The following is a 21,406-nucleotide window of genomic DNA, read 5'->3' as shown; positions in this document are numbered from 1 at the left end:
TATTCGAGATTATCATCCAATGTTGGGTTGTTTCCGCTGGACCGGGAACATGACAAACTTGTTCCCGTCATCAGAATGATTAATATCACTTTCTCGTTTTAAAATTCATTCACTGCTCCTTAATCCCCATGACCACCTTCAACATTAGGTAACTTCTGGTCGGCGGTGGTTTGCTAATTTTCTGTTGGTCGTACTCCGTAGACTGAATGAGTTTAGTAATCACTTAGCCATAACGGACTGGTTCAAGTCTATTTCACGAAGTTTTGAATTTCATAACTCCTGATCACAAAGAAACACTGATCAGAGTTACTCCTAGTCTCCGCTCGCTCGTGATCCTCTTGAAACCACTCCCACTCTATTTCCGTCAGAGTGCCAAAGGGTCTTCCAGGAGTGCGCCCAAATGTAGAGGCAGAGAGCCCTGGGACAGGGTACCCAATCGTAATGGTAGAATGCCCAAGGGTACCCTTAGGGTCTCTTCCATCCTTCCTTTTCTTATGCGAGGTGACTTGCTGGGTAAATTCAGCACGAACTTTATTAAGACAGGGTGTCATCAGCGTTAGTGGTTAGTCGCCTTGATTCATTTCATCAATAGGTATCTCTCTAAAGAATACCTTTGAGGAGTCTTGAGTTTTCCAACCATCACGGCCTGGCAGGAACGGTCAGGTCACCTGCTTGGTAGAGCCAGATCAAAGACGGGGGGGGGGGGTGAAAGAGTAATCAGATCTTGCTATCACGATTAATTCTTAATCATCACAGGGTCATAGCAGCAAAAAAAGTCTCCATCTTCCTCTAAGCCCAAATGCTCAGATATTTGTTTATCTCTTTATACATAGGAAAAATGCGTCCACCAAAAGCCCGGCGTTAATGAATCCCACGGAATTGTTCAAGGGAGACAATGTAGATCCACGGAGAGCAGCGTCTTTCCGGAACTGAATTTCCCGCTAAACTATGAGCCAATCCATGCCCTCTATTGGATGTAAGCCTGCCATTGTAAGGTCGTTACCGTCCAACACCTTCATGACGTTCATATGACTCGTCATTGTTTGTCAATTCTTCGTTGTGCCTTGTGTCCAGGGATTTAGCGCGCGCCTCGTCCTCATCAGTGCACTGGTCCAATTGGACGCGGTGGCCGGTGCCGGCCGCCGATACTGCGGTGGTTGTTCTTGAGCTTCCTTCCGTTATTGGAGCTTCTTGTGGAAAGGTTATAGAGACCGTGGTCGCCTTTGAACTCGTTAGCTCCTCATTGTGTTGGCGCCCGAGTCCACTGCTGTCCAAAGACGACCTTTGAGGTGTCCGAGCTGTCCCTAACCTGTCACTTGCGTAACAGCTTGACGTAGTGTTTGGCCCGGCCTCCGGTGCCAGAGGTCCGTACAACTCGCAAGCTGTTAGGTCACCTGTGCTGTTTATTTGGCGCCAGTTCACTTCTTTGCAATGTGTCTACTGGGTCTACCAGCTCTATTTCTATCTCCTTTATCATGGATTCATACATACTATTGATCCATCTTCTCCCTTGGGGTGTATTATATTGGATTTTGACCATCGTCGTTACGACGATATGTCATTGTGATGTAAATTCCATCTGCATCAACATCAAATGGCTTAGATTCCCCCAGATCAAATTCTTAATCACGGCGTTCCGGAAGCTCAGGAACAACCACCGCAATATCGGCGACACTGGTCACCGCGTCCAATTGGACCAGTGAACTGATGAGGACGAGGCGAGCGCTCAATCGTTGGACACAAGGCACAACGATGAATTGACAAATTATGTGTAAAATTCTTAATCACAGTGTTGATCATTGACATACAGCGTCACCAATGTTAAATGTTTTGTGCATACCTTGGTTATGGCAGGTCTGAATCTTGCTCGGACCTCGTTTAGTATGCCTACCATATTAGGCTCCCACCGTGCCTCATCAGTCTAAGGTACTCATGAAACATGGTTTTTGTCATTCACTATTATTTCGGCTCTGATATACTCTTGAAATTGTGCACAATTATCAGCTGCATCACAGTAGCATTTCCCAACCTCGGGTCATTTCTACCATGTTTGTCAACAAATTATTCCCAAGATCAACTGATTGCTTCATGGGGGAGTGCATGGTAAGAGCAGCACCGACCGGGATCCAACTTGCATCGTTAAAGCATGCTCTCGGGTGGTCCGGTGACACCTGAGCGAAAGATTTTTTCAAGCTGAAATTCTTAAAGAGAGTAAACGTTACGGACTATTTGCTTCGTAATATTCAATCTGACGCAGCAGGGATGACTGCTTGCATCGTTAATGCATGATCAGAAGATCGGGGGGATGAGCAACCCCTCTATGAAATCCTATCCCTGCTCTGTTTATTTCTTCCAATATACTCTTGGCCACCAATTCAAATTTTCCGATTTAGTTCTGGTCTGAAGAACCAGTTAAGACTTCGCATGACTCGCTGCCTCATTCAGTCAGTGAAGCTTTTAAACTCTACTTCTGCAATTTGAATCAGAACTCACCGTCGCGAGAGCGTCCCGCGGTAATAACACGCTGTGGTATTGTATAGTTCTCTCAGTGCGTGATCTTCTCTACTTATTGTATGATCAAATTTATCATGTTTTAAACCATGCGTCGCGTTCCTGAGCAGTTTCTCTGTATTCAGCTTTTTTGCCCACATTGCCTCTCAGTCAAGGTCTTTCTTTGTTACGTTTTCTACCGTTTCTTGGATTTGATTCTCCGGTTCGGTCAATTTCAGCTTCTTGAAGGGTGAAGTATGGTTCGGAGAATCGACTGCGTGAGTATGGTTAGTGCATTTGTGCGATTGCTTGAGACCAAAGAGTAATCCTGTCGAAGATGCGACGGATTGGGAAAGACACCTTGAGGAGCGACGAACATTGCCAGCTCCGGATTTTCCGACCCGAAGTTGTAGTCCAGCAATCTTTTGTAAATCTTGTCGAAGGCCAATGCTACACTGGCTAGGTAAAGGTCCAACAAGCTTTTCTGGTAAACCGTTTTCGAAAAGATATCAATTTCTTTCGAAAGCAACAAATCAAATAGATTTATTACAATTTAAAAGAAAAGGTTCACAAAATAAAATGCATCACACGCTATATTGTATCATCAGAAAATATCGTTTAATTATCATTCAAATATTGTATTCAATCACATTAAAGTAATGGTGCATAGACATTTGTGTCCAAGACATTTGTGTCCTTGACAAAACAGTCCGAAATGATAAAATTGTACCAGACATTTATGTCCCAGACAAAATTGTCCGAATGGTTTTGCGAAATTAATTTCTTTGATTTGACCTTGTGATCTTTAATGCTTTGTTCTTTTGAGGTTGTTTGATCGTTCTTTAAGTAGATTTTATGCGTACCAATTAACCATAGAACAGTCAAAGTGACACAAAACTTTCAAGAAAATTTTGAAATTTAAAAGCGCATTTGGCCGAGTGATGAAGTCATAAGTCTCAAGGTCAAAAGGTTTGAAGTTCAAAGCTCGGGCTCGACAAAAAATTTTCGTAATTTAGTCAATATTTGAAATTAAAAAACCCAAAAATGGGTAAACTAGGGCAAAGTTGAAATGGGTTGACTTGATTGAGCCAAAAGGGAAGAGGGTGGGAAAAGCTTGATTACATTGATCATTTTGCCGTTTTCAAATCGGGTCTAGCTCAATTTTGAAATTTTCTGGGAAAAAGTTCAACTTAGAAAAATTTATTGAAAATTATTGCTTCGCAATATCAACTTTGGAAAATAAATTGACTTTAAATTATAGTTTGATGTTGCTGCTGCACCCTTTTAGGAAACTCAGAAGTTTACTTGGGTCGTAGGCCGCAACCAATTCTGACTCTATTAATTGTCCTCTGGTTGGCAGAATAGCTCGGGATTACTGCTGCAGTCTCTCTGTTGATGTCTCTTTGTACGGAAAGAATTGTTTGACGGGGTGGCTCATCTGACACAACTGCTCTTGTTTTGAGAGCTGTCCTGAATTTTCGTTTTTCAATATCGGCTGGATCGGGAAAATGACTGTGATCATTTATGATAGTGACGTTATCTTGGAAAGTGCGCACACGGCCATTGCATTTCGATAAAACACATCGCCACGAAATTGAGGTGTCTGTTAGAATCCGATGTTTGAAGTATGCGTATGCATCATAAACTAGCATTTCGTTGTTTTTATTTGTCATAAGAATTTCCATTGTCAACACGAACTCGAGAGCAATAACAATGAAATTATGATCTCTCGTGTCTACGTTTGGCAACATTATCAATCAAGATATAATTGTGGAGGTATGTGTAAATGATTTGAGTCCTGTGTTAATTTCGTCTCTAATTTGCTACGCGAAGTAATTTCTGGTCTAAGTGCTCAGTTGCGTGGCCTTATTGATTTAATCCTTCCTATTGAGAGCTTATCAAATTAATCCGGTCATTAACTAGTGTGGCAATAGCCTGGACAATTTTGGGACAATTTTGTCTGGGAACCAAATGTCTTGGACACTTTTTGCATTTTGGACTGTTTTTGCCGGGACATAAATGTCTGGGACACAAATGTCCTGACACGTAAAGTAATAAAATTTTTCTTTTATACAGCACCGGGGTGGACTATGCAACCCAATAAGGTTATTCATATGTTGATTTTTAAACACTTTCAACTTTCACGTAAGGTAATCAGGTAAAATAAGATGTCAAAAACATTAACACTAAAATAATACCTTTAAAAAACAGACTATCAGGGAAATCACATAACATAATACCTATTAAGGAACTAAATTTAATTCCTAGTCACCATATTAAGCCAACGGGTCAGCATATGCTTTTTAAAATGTATGTAGACCTCAATGTCTGTTTTCGAAAATATCACGTGTGTTAGAGCGTATAACTCCCGCGGATGGAGTTATTTCCTGTTTGGGTCATACAAAGCTAATGTTAGCTCGATCCCTACTCTTTCCACTGGAAATTCTCCGAGTCTCGTCAAGGCTATGACCAAGTTCTCAGGGTTGACATGTTGTTTGTCAGCCGTTTTTGAGAGCAGAAAGGATAAACACTTTCATGGTACTGGTGATGCAATAAAGGTAAAACTTTCATTCCTCCCTATCCGGTTCTCTGCTTCTTAGTAATTTTATATTTCCTTCTAAAATCCGCCCCCAATGCCATTCTGAATCATTGTGATGACAACCCGAACATTTCCCTGTAGGTCTGCCTTTTTCCGTACGTATTCAAGTTGAAAATTGCTAGCAAAACGCTTTTCCATGAAATATTAGCATCAATTATGGGCTAACAAGAAATTGCAGCCTATACAAGACATCCATTTTTAATGAGCAAAAAGTTTTTAACATCAAGACTAACTTGCAATGTACCACTCTACTGGACCGTTAGTTTGTAGAGAACAGATTGAGGAGCAGGCCTATGTTTCTTTGGACCTCTTTATCAACTCTTTCGCGAGCTTGTTTGAGCAGCCAGTTGAGCAATCCGGACTTTTAACAAATGGTAACTTATTTCTTCCGGTGATGCTTTTATGCAGGGTACTGCGTTGGCATATTTGTTATAGCCTGTTACTTTAATGCACTGTTTTATCGAAAACTTAGGACTCTATGGACTGTAAAAAGAATCTCGATTTCCTCGAATTTTTTGCTCGCTAACATAACAAAGGGGCGGCAACCCATTAATCGGAAAGTCAGGACTCTATCGGCTGTAAAAAGAATCACAACTTCCTCGGACTCGGGTCTTTTGCTTACTGGCTTACAAAATGGGCGGCTAACATTTAAACGAAGGGCTAAACACAATTATTTTTTTCAGTCCTGGCTTTGCGAAATCCGTATCCAGAGGGAAATTCTTACAGAGCTTTTCTAGAAAATTTTCAAAGCTACGTCCCGCAGCACACTGGTTTTCAATAACTAGTGGCTGAAACTTCTATAGTTGCTGGGCTTACGGTTTTTCGCCTCGACCACCGTTGTTTCGGGGTTTCAAAGCAAAACTGTAATTTCTCTACCTTGGGCTAGGAATTGAGCTACTGTTACATCAATGGGAGCTGCCAACCAAGAACCCATTGGACAAGCGCCAAAACTCCTAGTCGCTTCTGTTCAGTCATGTTGAGTTATTGCGGCTCCAAAATAGAAACAATTAGGGTATAGGCGAAATTTTGATGGATGAAGACTTTCAAATTCGAATGCATAGAACCCTCGTTGAGTGTTTTGGGACAAACCGATTTCTCAATTTTTATCCCAAAAATTTTTACGTGATGACGTTTACTTAACCTTGTTTTTTGAATTGCATTTTTGATTTATCATATGTGATCTGGATTATTTATTATTGATTACTTACTTTCAGGTAAACCACAATTTTTAGAGCAGCATTTTTTCATCTTCATGGTCCGAACCTGGAGTTTTGCTTAAAATAGGCTAACGTTTGTTAGTGCTGAGGCTAAAACTTTGTTAATGCTGAGGCCAAAAAAGCGGGTAAGCTTGTAGATGAGCAGAGGAAGCAAGTAAGACACCTTTATCTGCTGGAAGAACTGCTAACCAAACCGCTTGTCTTTTTCTACCATAGTTCCTCGAATTAAATTCGTTGCAATTACGTTGCCTAAGTTTCAGATCAAGCTGATAAAAATTTTTTCCTGAAAAGTCAAAAAAATATTTAAAAAAAACCAGCAGCTTCAGTATACTGAAATAATTTTTAGTTTTCCAACACGAAATTGTTTATCCAGTTTGCCAAACTCTATATATTTTTTTCTATCTCAGCTAATTTTGCGCTGAGTCGTTCTTTCCAATATGATTGGCTTCTACATGATCTTATGAAAACAGATTTTCCCTTTGATATGATTTAAATTTTTGGACAATTCTTGAATTGACGTATGATGATATTGATATAGTTGGTCGTACAAAAAACTCACATTTTTGTGATTGGGCTCGAACTGTTGTTAAATTTTGTTATTTAAAATTTTTTGAAAATCTCGGTTCTTTCTCTAGGTCATCGGCTAGATTTTTAACAGCTCAACAACTAAAAGTTTTTTTTTGGATTAAATTTGAGTTTGTTCTGTCTAGAGTTTGCTCTAGAGTTTGTTTTGTCTCAGTAAATAGGCTGGTTGTTTAGGGTTTGGAGTCATTTTGTTGTGTTACGTTATCTGACTTAATGATGGGCCTTCTTCAAATAAACTTGCTAGCCTTACCGTGAGCACCCATTTTTTTCCAGCTCACGTTGAGTCTTAATTTAGCGTTGTTTCTCTGTTTGCGAACTGAAAACACATTCAAAATCCAGTTTCATTGTAGCTGAAAAACTAAGTTGTTTATTACATTCTATCAATTTTCTAGAGAAGTTTGAAGAAGGTTCAGCTCGTCAATTTGTACAAAAAACTGACAGAGAGCCCACCAGAACATCTTGCCGATCAAAGCGAGTCTTCCAACCCACGAAATCAAACGGGATGCATCGCAGCGTGTGGTCTATGGCAATCGCTAGCGAGCCATAGTCTGTTTTTAGGAAAGCAAAAAGTGCCAATAACGATTGTTGCAGAAAAGAAGCCCCATATGGCGAAGAATGGTTATTTAAAACGTTCAATATTTAGGCTCTACTCAAATGTATGCATCCTCAGCGTTTCCGGACAGAACGCTCAGCGTTCCTTGGCTCAGCGTTTCATAGTTCTGTACATAATGATTAGGCAAACTTTGTTAGATTGCAAAAAAAGGATATTGAAAGCGTTCCCTGTTTCAATGCACCATGGACAGGAAAAATGATCATTATGAAAATTTTTATTCAAAAATTTTCTTTCAAAAAAGGAAAAATACTAAGCGTTTAGACCTATTCAAAAACTGGATAAAAAATCAACAAACAAAAATAAAATACAATGCCGTTTGATTAAAATAAAATTTCCCACAATTTTTTAAATTTATTATCAATAGGTTCCGCCATATGCCATACGAGGTTTTCTTCTCAGTAGAAAATTTTTTCATTCTGTTTAGTCAACGAATGTTTTTTATTTTACCTCCTAGCTCATTGTTTCATGATACTTTCACTTAATGTATATAAACTCTTAATGAACTCAAAAAAAAACTTCGATGTAAATCAAAAAATCACAGTGCTCATTGAAAACATGAGCATTTTCATAGATTCTTCAAATTGCATATTCGGTCGTACAAAAAGAAATAATTGTTGGAAATCTCCGTTTCTCGTTTAGCGGAGGTTTTCTCATTTGCTCCTGAAACAAGTTTTACGAAGAAGTTCAGAAGAAAAATAACGTTTTCGAAACAACTGACTCTCATGCACTTAATTTGTAGCCATTCTGAAAGATCTATAGTTATTTTAAATTAAACTGCGATAAGTTTTGTACAATTGAAATATTTCAAGGTGACTTCTTTAAGTCTCAAAGTGCAAACAGAGGCTCAATCATTTTATAATAATCCAAATTTTTTTTCAGAAAAATTTTTCAGAGTTTTTTGTTTGAAGAAACTGCAGCAAAATAAATAAATGAATTTATAAAAGTTTTTTTTATATAAAAAAAGTGCTTCCCTGTTTTCACTTTTTTGCCAAAACTCGAATATATTTTGAGTTAAATAATTTGAGTATAATTTTTATTTGCGTTTGTGATACTACCCACATATGCAAAAAATCTTTCGTAACTTTTAAACAAGATGCGGAAACCATTTTGAGATTTTTAACAAGGTAAAAATTTTTATAGCTTACGAAAGAAGTAGCTGGCCGGAAGCTACAAGTCAAAAAAAATTATGAAAAAAAGTAAAAATTAGACCAAAGTATTTTTACGTCCCTAAAATTCGAAGATGATGACCTGTCGCAGCATATTATGCTACATTAGGTCAGCATTTAAGTAGATATTGTATAGTTGTAACTATTTAGGTAAAGTTTAACAAAGAGTCCGTTAGGACAGGATTAAATGTTATAAATTCAAGCTGTAGACATACGGAGAGCTGTTCATGTTTTCCTGGCAGTACACAAAAGCATTTAAACATAGACATCGCTTTTAATGTTAGGCAGCTTAGCAGATATGCGAAGCTAAATGTTTCTAGCTGAAAATATTTTTTCTCAATAAAGTTTCAGCAGAAAGTAAATATTATCTTGGAACACTTTTAACTGCATCATTAAAATTGTGGATCTGATTTTATCCAACGCTATTAATTAATGAATATCAAAAAGTACACATTGAGAGATTTAAAAGATAAAATAAAGCCGAAAGACTTAAGTCCGAAAACGGATTTTTAAAAAGCAGAAGTTTTACTCAGAAACTTTCAATTTTATTTAAAAAAACTCAGCAAAAATTATAATACAATGATCCCAAATATAACAAAAAATATATATGACGCAAAAACTGACATTAAATAGGTAGAAACTAAACCAAACCCCGCAAACCACAGAAAATGATCAAAAGCCACGCAGCTGTAAGAACAGGCATCTGATCTCAAAAGAAGAACAAAGGGAGCGTCCTTGTTGCGGAATCCGCTTTTCCGTCTTTTCTTCATTTACACAATAGTTTGGTAAGTAAAAAATCAAAATTTTCAAGGATAGTTTGTAATTTCAAAACGGAATTAAAATGAACTGTATAGAAGTGTGCAAAAAAGTTATATTTGTTAAATCAGTTCGCCTCGGAAAAGCAAAAAGGAAAAACACGTTTAATACGGAAAAGCTAGTTCGCCTGTTATGACTTGGATTTAAACTTCCGAATTTACCGAGTACCTGTTTTGACAATTTAACAAATCAAAAATTTATCCAATTTGCAAACGTGGAAACAAGTAAGTGTGAAGAAACCATGAATGTTTTTATTGACATTACGAGGCCAAACTGTGCACTGGGTAGGCGCACTTTTTTGTGTGTGTATGTTCTTGGATTCCAGAGACTAATATTGAAACATGTCAAAGTTTTGTCGGCCCGATCAATGAGAATGAAAGAACAAAAGAAGAAGAAAGGGAGCGTCATTCTTGCGGAATCCGCTGACAATTCACCAAAAAAAACACAGTTTAGCATCGTAATAGTGATTAATGTTTTTATTAATTTTTGTTTAATTTTCAAACTTTTTTTAGATAATGATTATGCCAACAAAAAATGAACTCGGAAAATTTTCTTATTTCAACGCACAATAAACGGTAGAAAATTCAACTAAGAAAAATTTTAGCATTAATAAACTCCCTTTCAAAAAAAGTAACAAAATCTTGATATCTAAACTTCACATATGTTTCTAATTTTTGTCAGTAGATCCGCCTTTTGACCACTTTTTACGTTGATTTTTTCATTCTCATGAATCAAAGACAGTTCTATTTTGTACCTCCTAGCTCAAATTTTTTTTACAAATCTTTCATGGACTGAATAAACATTTCGTTGTAAGGATATACTCAAAACATATTTATAGACTATCCAAGGGGTTTTTCGTTTATAACAAAAAGTTTATTTGTTCCAAAACTCACTTTCCTTTTTCCTCATTTGCTCTTAAAGAAAATTTTTTTGATAAAGTAGGTGGAAATAATTAACTTTTTTTTCTAAAGCCATCGATTCTCATACTCGATTTGATGCAATTATGAAAGATCTGTAATTAAAAAAAAACAAAATAAGAGAAAGTTTACCTTAAAGAAATATGAAGAAATTAGTTAATTTTTATTTTGATTGAGGCCAGCAAGAGTTTTGAAATGCAACACGATATAAACAGAGAGATGCAAATCAAGCCGAAAGCCACCACTGGAAAAAAAATATGAAAAAGCAATGAAAAGATTAAAAAAATTTTAGGTCTCTAAAACTTAGTGATCATAACCTGTCGCAGCACACAAGTGTTATCATTAAGCTGGCATTAGGACAACATCTATCGAATAGTAACTATGACGATAAAATTTGGCAAGAAGCGCGTTAAGCCAGAAACAAAATGAGACAACTTCAAACTTTGATTACCTATTAGTAAAGTTAAGATACCACCATGGGGTGATTACTGTTTTTTATTAAGTTTTCAAAACTTAGTAAGTTACAGCATAATTACATCTAATTTAACAATAATTTCTGTTAGTTATAAATCAAACAAAAAAATGTTTGCATAAGCTTAACTTTAACTACGAGTTAAGTTTTGGACAAAATGCTCAAAAATAACTCCAATGGAGGTTGAACAAATTAAAAAGTTTCACCTTTGTCCTAGTGAAAAAAATAAATCCTAAGAGTGAGGAAGTTTTTCTATCGTTTCAACGCAAATAAGAGCAAATAAAACAAATTTTTAAAGTTTTTAAAGTAAAACGGAACGTTTTTCTGCACTAAATATTAATAAATAGCATGGAGGACCTGAAATCAGTAGCTGATCGCAAGGCATACGGTCATGCGAGCACTCCTCCCTGATCTCTTTGCTCATCTACTACTACGATTTTGTTCCGTTTCAAGGTAAGATCCGTGCTCAGATGAGCCAAAAGGAGTAGTTCTTCGGTGCAATTTTTAAGTTGCGAAGTTTGATCATTGTTGATCATGTCGGTCAATTCAAGTTATCAAGCCTGTCTTTTCATCGACCAAGACTTTTGGTCAACTTTTGTTTTTTGGGTCAAAAAATGGGTCTTCGGTCGACTCCTATATCAACAACATGGGATGTGGATGGCTATTGCTAATCTACGGATTGCACACGCTAATGGCTGGGAGTTTCTATTATGCTCCAGTAATGTATTAAGCCTTCAGCGATCAATTTGCGCAACTAGGGGGTGAGTGACGTCTCATTCGTAGATTGGACCCTTTAGTGCTTGCTAAGGCTGTAAATTGAGGCTAATAGTTGCACTAGACGACTAGGACAATTTAAATTGATAAATTGAAGAACTCAAATTTTTTGACTAATAGCAACAACTAGGGGGACACTTATAGGCTGATAGTTATCATTAGATATCAATTTTTAGTTTGCTTGATTTCAGCTTGATCTTGGATCATTTTTTAATTGAAATTGTTTTCTCACTTGTTGTGTCTAATTGGAATTTATTTATGTCATGTCATCAGTCAGATTCAAAAAAGTCTCAAAAAACAATAATGAAAATTTGTCGCTCGTAGAAAACTCAGCACTTATTTTAAAATGATATTTACAAAAAAAAATATTCAAAATTTTGCGTTAAATTATATTTCTACGAGAAAACAGAATTTCGTTTTGACAATTTTCAAAATTTTAACATAAATCTTATTCTTGAGGTTTGGCAAGATCATTTTCATGGAAGAACTCTACTTAAAAAAGCATGTATGATGTACGACTTCGGAGTCATTGGTTTATCTTAATTCACGTGGATTTTACCTGGTAATTATCTAAGATGTTTTGTTCTACCTTCTAATTGAGATAATTGCTTCAGCCATGAGCTGAAATTTTGTAATAAACAACTTTGTTACTTCTATAACTACAAATGAAGTTGCAGAGCTTGAAATCAGGTTCAGATGGGCTTCCAATCATGCTTCCTGGGAAAGTCACTCGTATTCGACAAGGTTACCAATTCCTGCTTCGTCAAGGGTGAGGCATTGGATACATCTCCAGAGGGTTACACTGGCTCGGATTTGTAGCCGTGTTGTGACTGGAATACATGTTCAGATAGTTCCAGTTTCTGTAGTCCAAATAATGTTGACAATCTTATCTAATTTTAAGAGAACAAATATCTTGTAGCTATCCAAGAGTAGGGTTAAGTGTTGGCTAAGCACCATGAAAAAAAAAACAGATGAATAAAGCGATCTCTAATTTTTCTGTGTTTTTGGTAGGACATAATGCTGCTATATTGGAAAGACAGGTACGTATAAACTAATACAGAGGCAAAACGGAGCTTCGCACCACTTGCGATACAAGACAAACTTAAAAAGCTTAGGTCGGTAAAAAATGAAAAATGTTGGAAAAAAAAACCTTGGTGAACCTACATTTTCCTATACCGCGATAAAAGAAAACGAGGGGTCCAGCTAAAGCTGGAGGTAACTGTTTGATATTTTTTTTTCAATTTGTAATACTGATTTGGGATGCAATGAAAAAAGTCACAAAATGGACTTTGTCCAAAGACTTAATTGTTTTCTACAATAATAAGCGAGAAGAGTGGAAACTTTCGAGAAATTGGAATTTTTCCAAGGACATCATATGTTTTTCGCAAAATTAAAATTACCTTAGATTTGATGGGGTAGTTTTTAAGAAACGTCAAAAAGTTTCTACAAAAACGCTCAAAAGTTCAAAAACTTGACTCGTCGAGATCAATTTTTTTTCCGCTGGAAGTAGATCGTAGCCGCTTAAGCAGAGACGGTTTTTGTTTCCATTCTCAATTGAACACTTAACACCACCTTTTCTAAAAGTCCGCCATTTTTCATGAATCTGTTGTTTTGGTTACACTCCTGCAATCAAGTTTAGCAGCATAGTTATCTACAAAAAAGTTTCAAGAAAAGTGTCGTGTAAAAAAATGTGGGCGTGGGTGATTAAGCAAGGGAGTTCCCCACAACCCGTTTTGTCAATTGAATCCAAAATCTCAGATTTTGGGTTGTAATTTTTGAGAAAAAGAGAAAATTCCAAACAATATAGGTCAAATATTCTATCCAACGACTTTTTCCAAGGATCTAGAGTGTGAGATAAAGTAAAATCAGACTAGGGCATCATGAAGGTACACATCGGAGTTTTTGATACCAGTTTTTGAAAATCGGCGTTGATTTATTGGAAAAAAGTGAAAATAATTTCTAAAGCGTCAATAAAAACGAAATAAAATAAAAATCCCAATCCCATCCATTTTCATTATACATGTTTTATGAAACCGCAATTCTAGTGAGACTTGCCAAGCAAGACATTTGATTTGTTATTTAGCAATGGTAGAAAACGTACAAGCAAAAAACAAAGCCGACAATCTTTCAGAGACATAAATTGAGTCGAACAAAATTTTTTTAATATAATTTTAAATTTTACCTGAAACTTCAAGGAATCTTGCACGCACATGCAACTACAAAAACATTGGTTTGCAACACAAGCAAAATCCATGATTTGATAACTAAGTCGACAAAATTGGAGCAGACAAATGCAAGTCCGACAGTTTAATTTTTAACGGGAAAAAGTTTTCAATTTGAATTAACTTGAAAAAAAAAAACAAAGATCGGCCGAGACTTGTACTCTATACTTTCGTGAGGAAAAGCAACGGCGTTACCTTTACGCCAGTTGGGAGACAAAATTGAAAAAATGAAACTAGTTGAAACTGTGTCAGAAAAGATGTTTAGGGAAAAAATATAGCTCCCGCTTACAAGACACTAGCTTTTGCAAAATGAGACGACTAAAGTGTTTTTGACGGTTTTGGCAAGGAACTGTATCAAAATATAAACAAATTTTCAGAGGCAATCGATTTGGCATCGTTAAACAGATTGTTCGGAACCGTAATTAATACGGTTATTACGAACGACCATACATAAAAAGACCTAGTTATTTTTACACAAAACGACAAAATTCAATTTTTTTATTGATGGAATTCATTGAAAACCATCGAACTTGCAAAATCTGTTCTATCTAAGTAGAAGTTTATACGACGCAGTAACATCCTAATTAATTTATCAAAATATTTGTAATTAGAGGTGAAGTTTCATACGAAGCAGTGATTTGTATTTACACAACTTAGTTTTTGATTCGATTTTTTTTCTCAAAATTTCAGTATGTTTCAGCTTAATTCCATATAGTTTAAGCATAGTTGCTGTTTGTTATATAATCAATTTATTGCTGTTAGTTATAAAATCAACAATGGTAGCATAAATTTAGTTGATCAGCATGATTGAAACAATGAGAAAAAAACTTGACACTTGACCCAATTCACATCTTAACCTAATTTACATCAAACTAAACCAACTTGATAACGCGCGCCAAATTTTTCCCACGAAGTACAAAAAATTTTTTCTTCTAAACTATAAATTTTCCTCCAAAACTCCAAAAATTAATTTTTCCGCACCGTGGTAAACCATCTAGAAAATTGCTAACCCTTTTTGCAATACAAACACTTCACAGACTCTATACTTTATCTGAAAAAAAAGCATGTAGGACTGGAAATCAATAGCTTATCTTAAAGCAACGGGTCCTATCCTACACTCACCCCTCCCCCAATCATGATCCACTTAGCACTAGTGATCTTTTTGAAATTTTTGTTTCATGGCAGGATCTTTCAATCAGATGAACCAAAATGTTTTTTTTTGGTGGCAGTTTGTACAAGAAAATCTAAATTTAAAAAACATGCCTAATGAATAAAGGTTGGTCGACTCAACTATCGAGCCTTCGATAATGATTGACTCTTGTCGACTCATGTGTCGACCTGCTTCACAAATTTTTCGATCAATTTTTATCTTTTGGGTCAAAAAGTGATTCTTTTGGTTGGCCCAAACTTCAAAAAACAGCAAGGAAATGAATGTAAAGTTGCTCATGCACGGATATGGGTCAAACTATAATTGTTTGAGCTTTTCAATTATGCGCCGATTTTTAATAACTCTTCAAACCAAAAGCAATCATGGTTTGGAGCGACGCCTCATTCGTAGGTTGGACTCGTTTAGTGCCGGTTTTAGCTAAAAATAACCTTCGGAATAATAGCTGCACTACCAAACAAGGGCGGATCTAGGATTTTCTAAAAATGTCCAAAATTTTATTGACCTTTTGTTTTAGGTCGACCAAATTGATTTTTCGAGCTCTCTCCCTAAGCACAGTTTAGTCCGTTTTGGCCAAATTTTCTGCGCCGCAGGCAAAACTTAAAAAACAGTCCAAAAAAGGCGTTTTTGAGCACTTTTTGGAAAATTTTGACCAAAAAATCGCTTTTTTTCGGCGCGCGCTCATCCCTCAAAATTAGTATATATTGGCGCCAAAGGCGCCTTTAGCAAATTTTTAGGGTCGGTCTGCCAAAACTGGATTTCTTAAAAAGAGTACCAAAGGTGAGACCCTTTGGGTCGGCAGGGGATCGAATCCCTGGAAGAAAAAGGCGTCCGCGACCCCCGCCCCCCCTAACTCCGCCACTGCAACAAAAGAAGGCCTTTTTAAGTGCTCGAAAATCAGCCTCGGTTGAATTCAATTTGATCTTAAGATGAATAGTTTGCGAATTTTTCTTCCGACTGATATCACAATGGATTTCACATCTGTTGCGTCATCAGCCAGACTCAAAAAAGTAACAAAAACACAAAAATTCCGTTCACATGCAAACGTGTCACATATTGAAAGCTCAGTGACGATCGTTTTTTTTGTTAATCCATATTTTTCCAATATCTTATTCAAACAAAAACGTTTATTTGAGTTCCTTTCAGAAAATTAAACGCGTATTTTGACACTTTGAACGTTATGAAGCACATTTGAATCATTTTTTTTTGGTTAACAAACGCTGCATTATTTTTAAATGGCAGGATTATCTGTATCAGAAGAACTTCTGCGATTCGTCTTTATTGTTGCGAATATTATTCTTTGGGGTATCGGAGTTTCCTTAACCGCTGTCGGAATTTACTCGATTGTCAGTGTTCGGGATTACGAAGAGTTTGACGTCTCCTATATTACTAACGGCTCAGGGGTTTTAATAGCCCTTGGGTTGCTGATTTTCATAGTAGGGTTTCTTGGTTGTTATGGAGCCTTCTCCAAAAGTGCGTGCATGTTGTACGGCTTCGGAGTTTTCCTGTTCATCTTGTTTTGCGTGGAAGTTTCCATGGGATTTTACCTGTTAAAGAACAAAGATGCAGCCATGGAAGTTTTTGAGAAGAGTTTGAAAAAATCGATGGAACAGTACAGTACGGATAAACCTACTAAGAGGTAGAAAAAAAATTAGTTAATTGGTTGAATATCATTTAAAGTTATTACAACGGAGTGTCATTTCTATCTTTTAAACTCACGTAAGAACCGGCAACAATTTTGAACAATTAAAAGTACACTGTGAAAACTATTATGAAAGATCTAGCTATCTTTTATTCAATCATCCTCAGGATAGTTAATTTGAAACATTTGGCTCAGCCATGAGTCGTAATATTTTCAAAAAAATTATTATTTTTTTGTTTTTCTTCAAAAAAATAACGTTGTAGAGCTTGGGATCACATCCAAAGGGGCTTCCGATGTTGTGGCACCAGCGGTCCGGCTTCCTGGAACGACACACTCGGATCCGGCAACGTCCCCGACTCCTGCTGCGTCAACAACACAGTCGGATGCGGCACTGGATACCCGGACAGCGGAGTCGCCATCTTTTACGACTTATGTGTCCACGAAGTCGAAGCCGAGATTAACCGACATGTTCTCGTGATGGCACTCGTCGCGATCATCTTGGGAATGTTGCACTGGTTCGGAATTGTAATCGCATGTTGTTTGGGCAACGTGTTCAAACAGTTCCAGTCTCTGGAATCTGATTAATCTGGTCTATCTGGACTAGTTTCGTGGATTAAAGTTTATATTATCTGTCTAAGGTTGAGGTTAAGTTTAGGACTTAGCAAAAAATCGGGTAATTGGGCAGTTTCGCAGCATTCTTAAATTTTAATTGGTAAATGGAGTTTTTTTCTTATGACTATAGATATCTTTCAAAACTAGACTGCTCGTATCAGATCGAAGCTATGAATGTTCCGACTACCTCTTGTTCCGAGTAACTCAAGGGAGCAGTACTCGCTTTAAGAAAAAATTTGATAGGTTTTCAAAAAAATTACCCCAAAGGCCATATAGGAAAACAACTTGATAAATTTAGCTCCCAGTAACGTACCAATTATGACAATTAGCTTGCTTGGCAATCGTCAAATCTCCTTAATTTTACAAAAAATAATCATAAGTGAAACCTGTTTTTGATTTTGAGCTTAAGACAACTATACCTTTTGGATGATATGAAAAAGTTAGTCGGAAATGGCTGTTTTTGTCGAAGTGTAAATTTTGCGCTCAAAACAGCAATAATTGTCAGCTGATATAAAAAAACTTCCGTGAAAATTAGCCAGTAATACCACCCTGAGTACAGATATTCCGTCACTTTTTTCAAAAATCGCAACAATAAGCGGAAAATTGAAAACTTTTGAGATTAATAGGAAACAGTAGCTGAATTTTTTTTCAATTTTAATTGAGCAACTCTATTGTTTCGACTTTCGAAGAAAAGGACAGTATATTTCAACAATAATACCAAAAAACATTTAATTAGAAAAAAAAATTGTTTTTGAAGTTTTCATCAAGACTTCAAAAACGAATTGGCCTTTGGTACACCAAATGTCATCACAATTAGTCGAGTATTCTTTTTAATCTGTTAAACTCTTTTTGTTTTAACCACATAATCAATTGCAATTTTCTATTGAAAAAACATGTTTATCCCTGTAATTTTCCTTGTACTTTAGAGATTGCATAAAAACTAAAAGTATTTTCTCCGTGATATTATTGCATTTTTCCAAAAGGGCACTTCGCAGCAATTAAAATATTGCAAAACAAGATATTGAAAAAATAGAGAAAAAAACAAAAAACATATCAATAAAAACTGCATATCTTTGTCTCGGATTAGAATCATGAACAATGCTAACTGGACTTGAGAATTGATGACCGAGCCTCAGAAATTTCAGCTGAAACCCGATTTCAGCTGAAACAGATATTCGACCCGTTCCAGCTGAAGCAAACAAAAACAATTGAAAAAATTCGCCAGTGAAACTACACATCAAAAAATCAAAATAATATAAAACGAGCCCATTTAACCAAAAAAAAACTAAAAATCAGAGTTGGTAAATTTACAAACTACAGAATAACTTTCATAACAATTTTTATAACTGCTTTTTAATATTATAGCTGTTTTAAGCAAAAACACACTCATGGTTTGGAAAAACCTGCTTGAAAACGTACCAGGTAATAAAAAATGCCTTCCGGAAAAATGGAAACACAGCCGACAGAAACTAGGACAAATAATCATAAAGACATCGACAGAAACTAGGACATATAGACCAAAAAACAATCAGCACTTTTTTTATAAATATCTTTGAAAAATTTATCAGTCTCTCAAAAGAACTAAGGGTTAGTTTTGTTCGAAATTTCAAAAACTCAGCATGTCGGCAGAGTTGGGTTTGTCAGCAGAATTGAACATGTTAGCAGACTTTCTAGGAAAAATTGTTTACCGAAAAAAAAAATAATTTTTCGGTTCAAGACTTTGAAAACGAATTGGCCTTTGGTACACCAAATTTCATCAAAATTAGTCGAGCATTCTTTTTAATCTGTTAAACTCTCTTTGTTTTAACCACATAATCAATTGCAATTTTCTATTAAAAAACATGTTTATCCCTGTAATTTTCCGTGTACTTTAGAGATTGCATAAAAACTAAAAGTAACTTCTCCGTGATATTATCGCAGTTTTTCAAAAGGTCACTTCGCAGCATTTAAAACATTGCAAAACAAGATATTGAAAAAATAGAGAAAAAAAAACAAAAAACATATCAATAAAAACTGCATATCTTTGTCTCGGATTAGAATCATGAACAATGCTAACAGGCCTGGAGAATTGATGACCGAGCCTCAAAAAACTCAGCTGAAACCCGATTTCAGCTGAAACAGATATTCGACCCGTTCCAGCTGAAGCAAACAAAATCAATTGAAAAAAATGGCCTGTGAAACTACACATCATAAAATCAAAAAAATGTAAAACGAGCCCATTTAACCAAAAAAAAAAAACTAAAAATCAGAGTTTGTAAATTTACAAACTACAGAATAACTTTCATAACAATTTTTATAACTGCTTTTTAATATTATAGCTGTTTTAAGCAAAAACACACTCATGGTTTGGAAAAACCTGCTCGAAAAACGTACCAGGTAATAAAAAATGCCTTCCAAAAAAATGGAAATACAGCCGACAGAAACTAGGACAAATAATCATAAAGACATCGACAGAAACTAGGACATATAAATCAAAAAACAATCAGCAATTTTTTATAAATATCTTTGAATAAATTATCAGTCTCTCAAAAGAACTAAGGGCTAGTTTTGTTCGAAATTTCAAAAAATCAGCATGTCGGCAGAGTTGCGTTTGTCAGCAGAATTGAATATGTTAGCAGACTTTTTAAGAAAAATTGTTTACCGAAAAAAATATATTTTTTCGGTTCAAGACTTTGAAAACGAATTGGCCTTTGGTACACCAAATTTCATCAAAATTAGTCGAGCATTCTTTTTAATCTGTTAAACTTTCTTTGTTTTAACCACATAATCAATTGCAATTTTCTATTAAAAAACATGTTTATCCCTGTAATTTTCCGTGTACTTTAGAGATTGCATAAAAACTAAAAGTAACTTCTCCGTGATATTATCGCAGTTTTCCAAAAGGGCACTTCGAAGCAATTAAAACATTGCAAAGCAAGATATTGAAAAAATAGAGAAAAAAACAAAAAACATATCAATAAAAACTGCATATCTTTGTCTCGGATTAGAATCATGAACAATGCTAACAGGCCTTGAGAATTGATGACCGAGCCTCGAAAGTTTCAGCTGAAACCCGATTTCAGCTGAAACAGATATTCGACCCGTTCCAGTTGAAGCAAACAAAATCAATTAAAAAAATTTGCCTGTGAAACTTCACATCATAAAAACAAAATAATATAAAACGAGCCCATTCAACCAAAAAAAACTAAAAATCAGAGTTGGTAAATTTACAAACTACAGAATAATTTTCATAACATTTTTTATAACTGCTTTTTAATATTATAGCTGTTTTAAGAAAAAAACACACTCATGGTTTGGAAAATTCTGCTTGAAAAACTGGTAATAAAAAATGCCTTCCAGAAAAATGGAAACACAGCCGACAGTAGCTAGGACAAAAAATCATATAGACATCGACAGAAACTAGGACATATAGACCAAAAAACAATCAGCAATTTTTTATAAACATCTTTAAAAAAATTATCAGTCTCTCAAAAGCACTAAGGGTTAGTTTTGTTCGAAATTTCAAAAAGTCAGCATGTCGGCAGAGTTGGGTTTCTCAGCAGAATTGAACATGTTAGCAGACTTTGTAGGAAAATTGTTTACCGAAAAAAAATGTTTTTTCGGTTCAAGACTTTGAAAACGAATTGGCCTTTGGTACACCAAATTTCATCAGAATTAGTCGAGCATTCTTTTTAATCTGTTAAACTCCACTTGTTTTAACCACATAATCAATTGCAATTTTTAATTAAAAAACATGTTTATCCCTCTAATTTTCTTTGTACATTAGAGATTGCTTAAAAACTAAAAGTAACTTCTCCGTGATAATATCGCAATTTTCCAAAAAGGCACTTTGCAGCAATTAAAACATTGCAAAACAAGATATTGAAAAAATAGAGAAAAAAAAACAAAAAACATATCAATAAAAACTGCATATCTTTGTCTCGGATTAGAATCATGAACAATGCTAACAGGCCTTGAGAATTGATGACCGAGCCTCGAAAGTTTCAGCTGAAACCCGATTCCAGCTGAAACAGATATTCGACCCGTTCCAGTTGAAGCAAACAAAATCAATTGAAAAAATTCGCCTGTGAAACTACACATCATAAAATCAAAATAATATAAAACGAGCCCATTTAA

General features: G+C 35.7%; 2 protein-coding genes across 2 annotated transcripts in view; one reads left to right on the top strand and one right to left on the bottom strand.

Annotated features, from left to right (window-relative positions):
- Nucleotides 1-21,406, bottom strand: part of LOC134851354 (uncharacterized) — a 280,704-nt gene that overhangs the window by 22,697 nt on the left and 236,601 nt on the right. The window lies entirely within an intron of this gene.
- LOC134852067 (CD63 antigen-like) lies at nucleotides 16,272-17,263 on the top strand. The gene is made up of 2 exons (XM_063868346.1): nucleotides 16,272-16,675; nucleotides 16,942-17,263. Exons 1-2 carry the CDS (start codon nucleotides 16,272-16,274, stop codon nucleotides 17,261-17,263), a joined length of 726 nt encoding a protein of 241 aa, XP_063724416.1.

The sequence above is a fragment of the Symsagittifera roscoffensis genome, chromosome 7 (genome assembly GCF_963678635.1).
Source record: "Symsagittifera roscoffensis chromosome 7, txSymRosc1.1, whole genome shotgun sequence".
NCBI lineage: Eukaryota > Metazoa > Xenacoelomorpha > Acoela > Convolutidae > Symsagittifera > Symsagittifera roscoffensis.
The sequence above is the reverse complement of the archived record's forward strand: the minus strand, read 5'-3'. Positions and strand labels throughout refer to the sequence as shown.

Bases quoted from the DNA above. Each gene is read 5' to 3' on its own strand.
- LOC134852067 (XM_063868346.1), top strand. From the start codon at position 16,272: ATGGCAGGATTATCTGTATCAGAAGAACTTCTGCGATTCGTCTTTATT. The intron at 16,676-16,941 runs GTAGAAAAAAAA...ATAACGTTGTAG, and splicing joins ACGGATAAACCTACTAAGAG to AGCTTGGGATCACATCCAAA.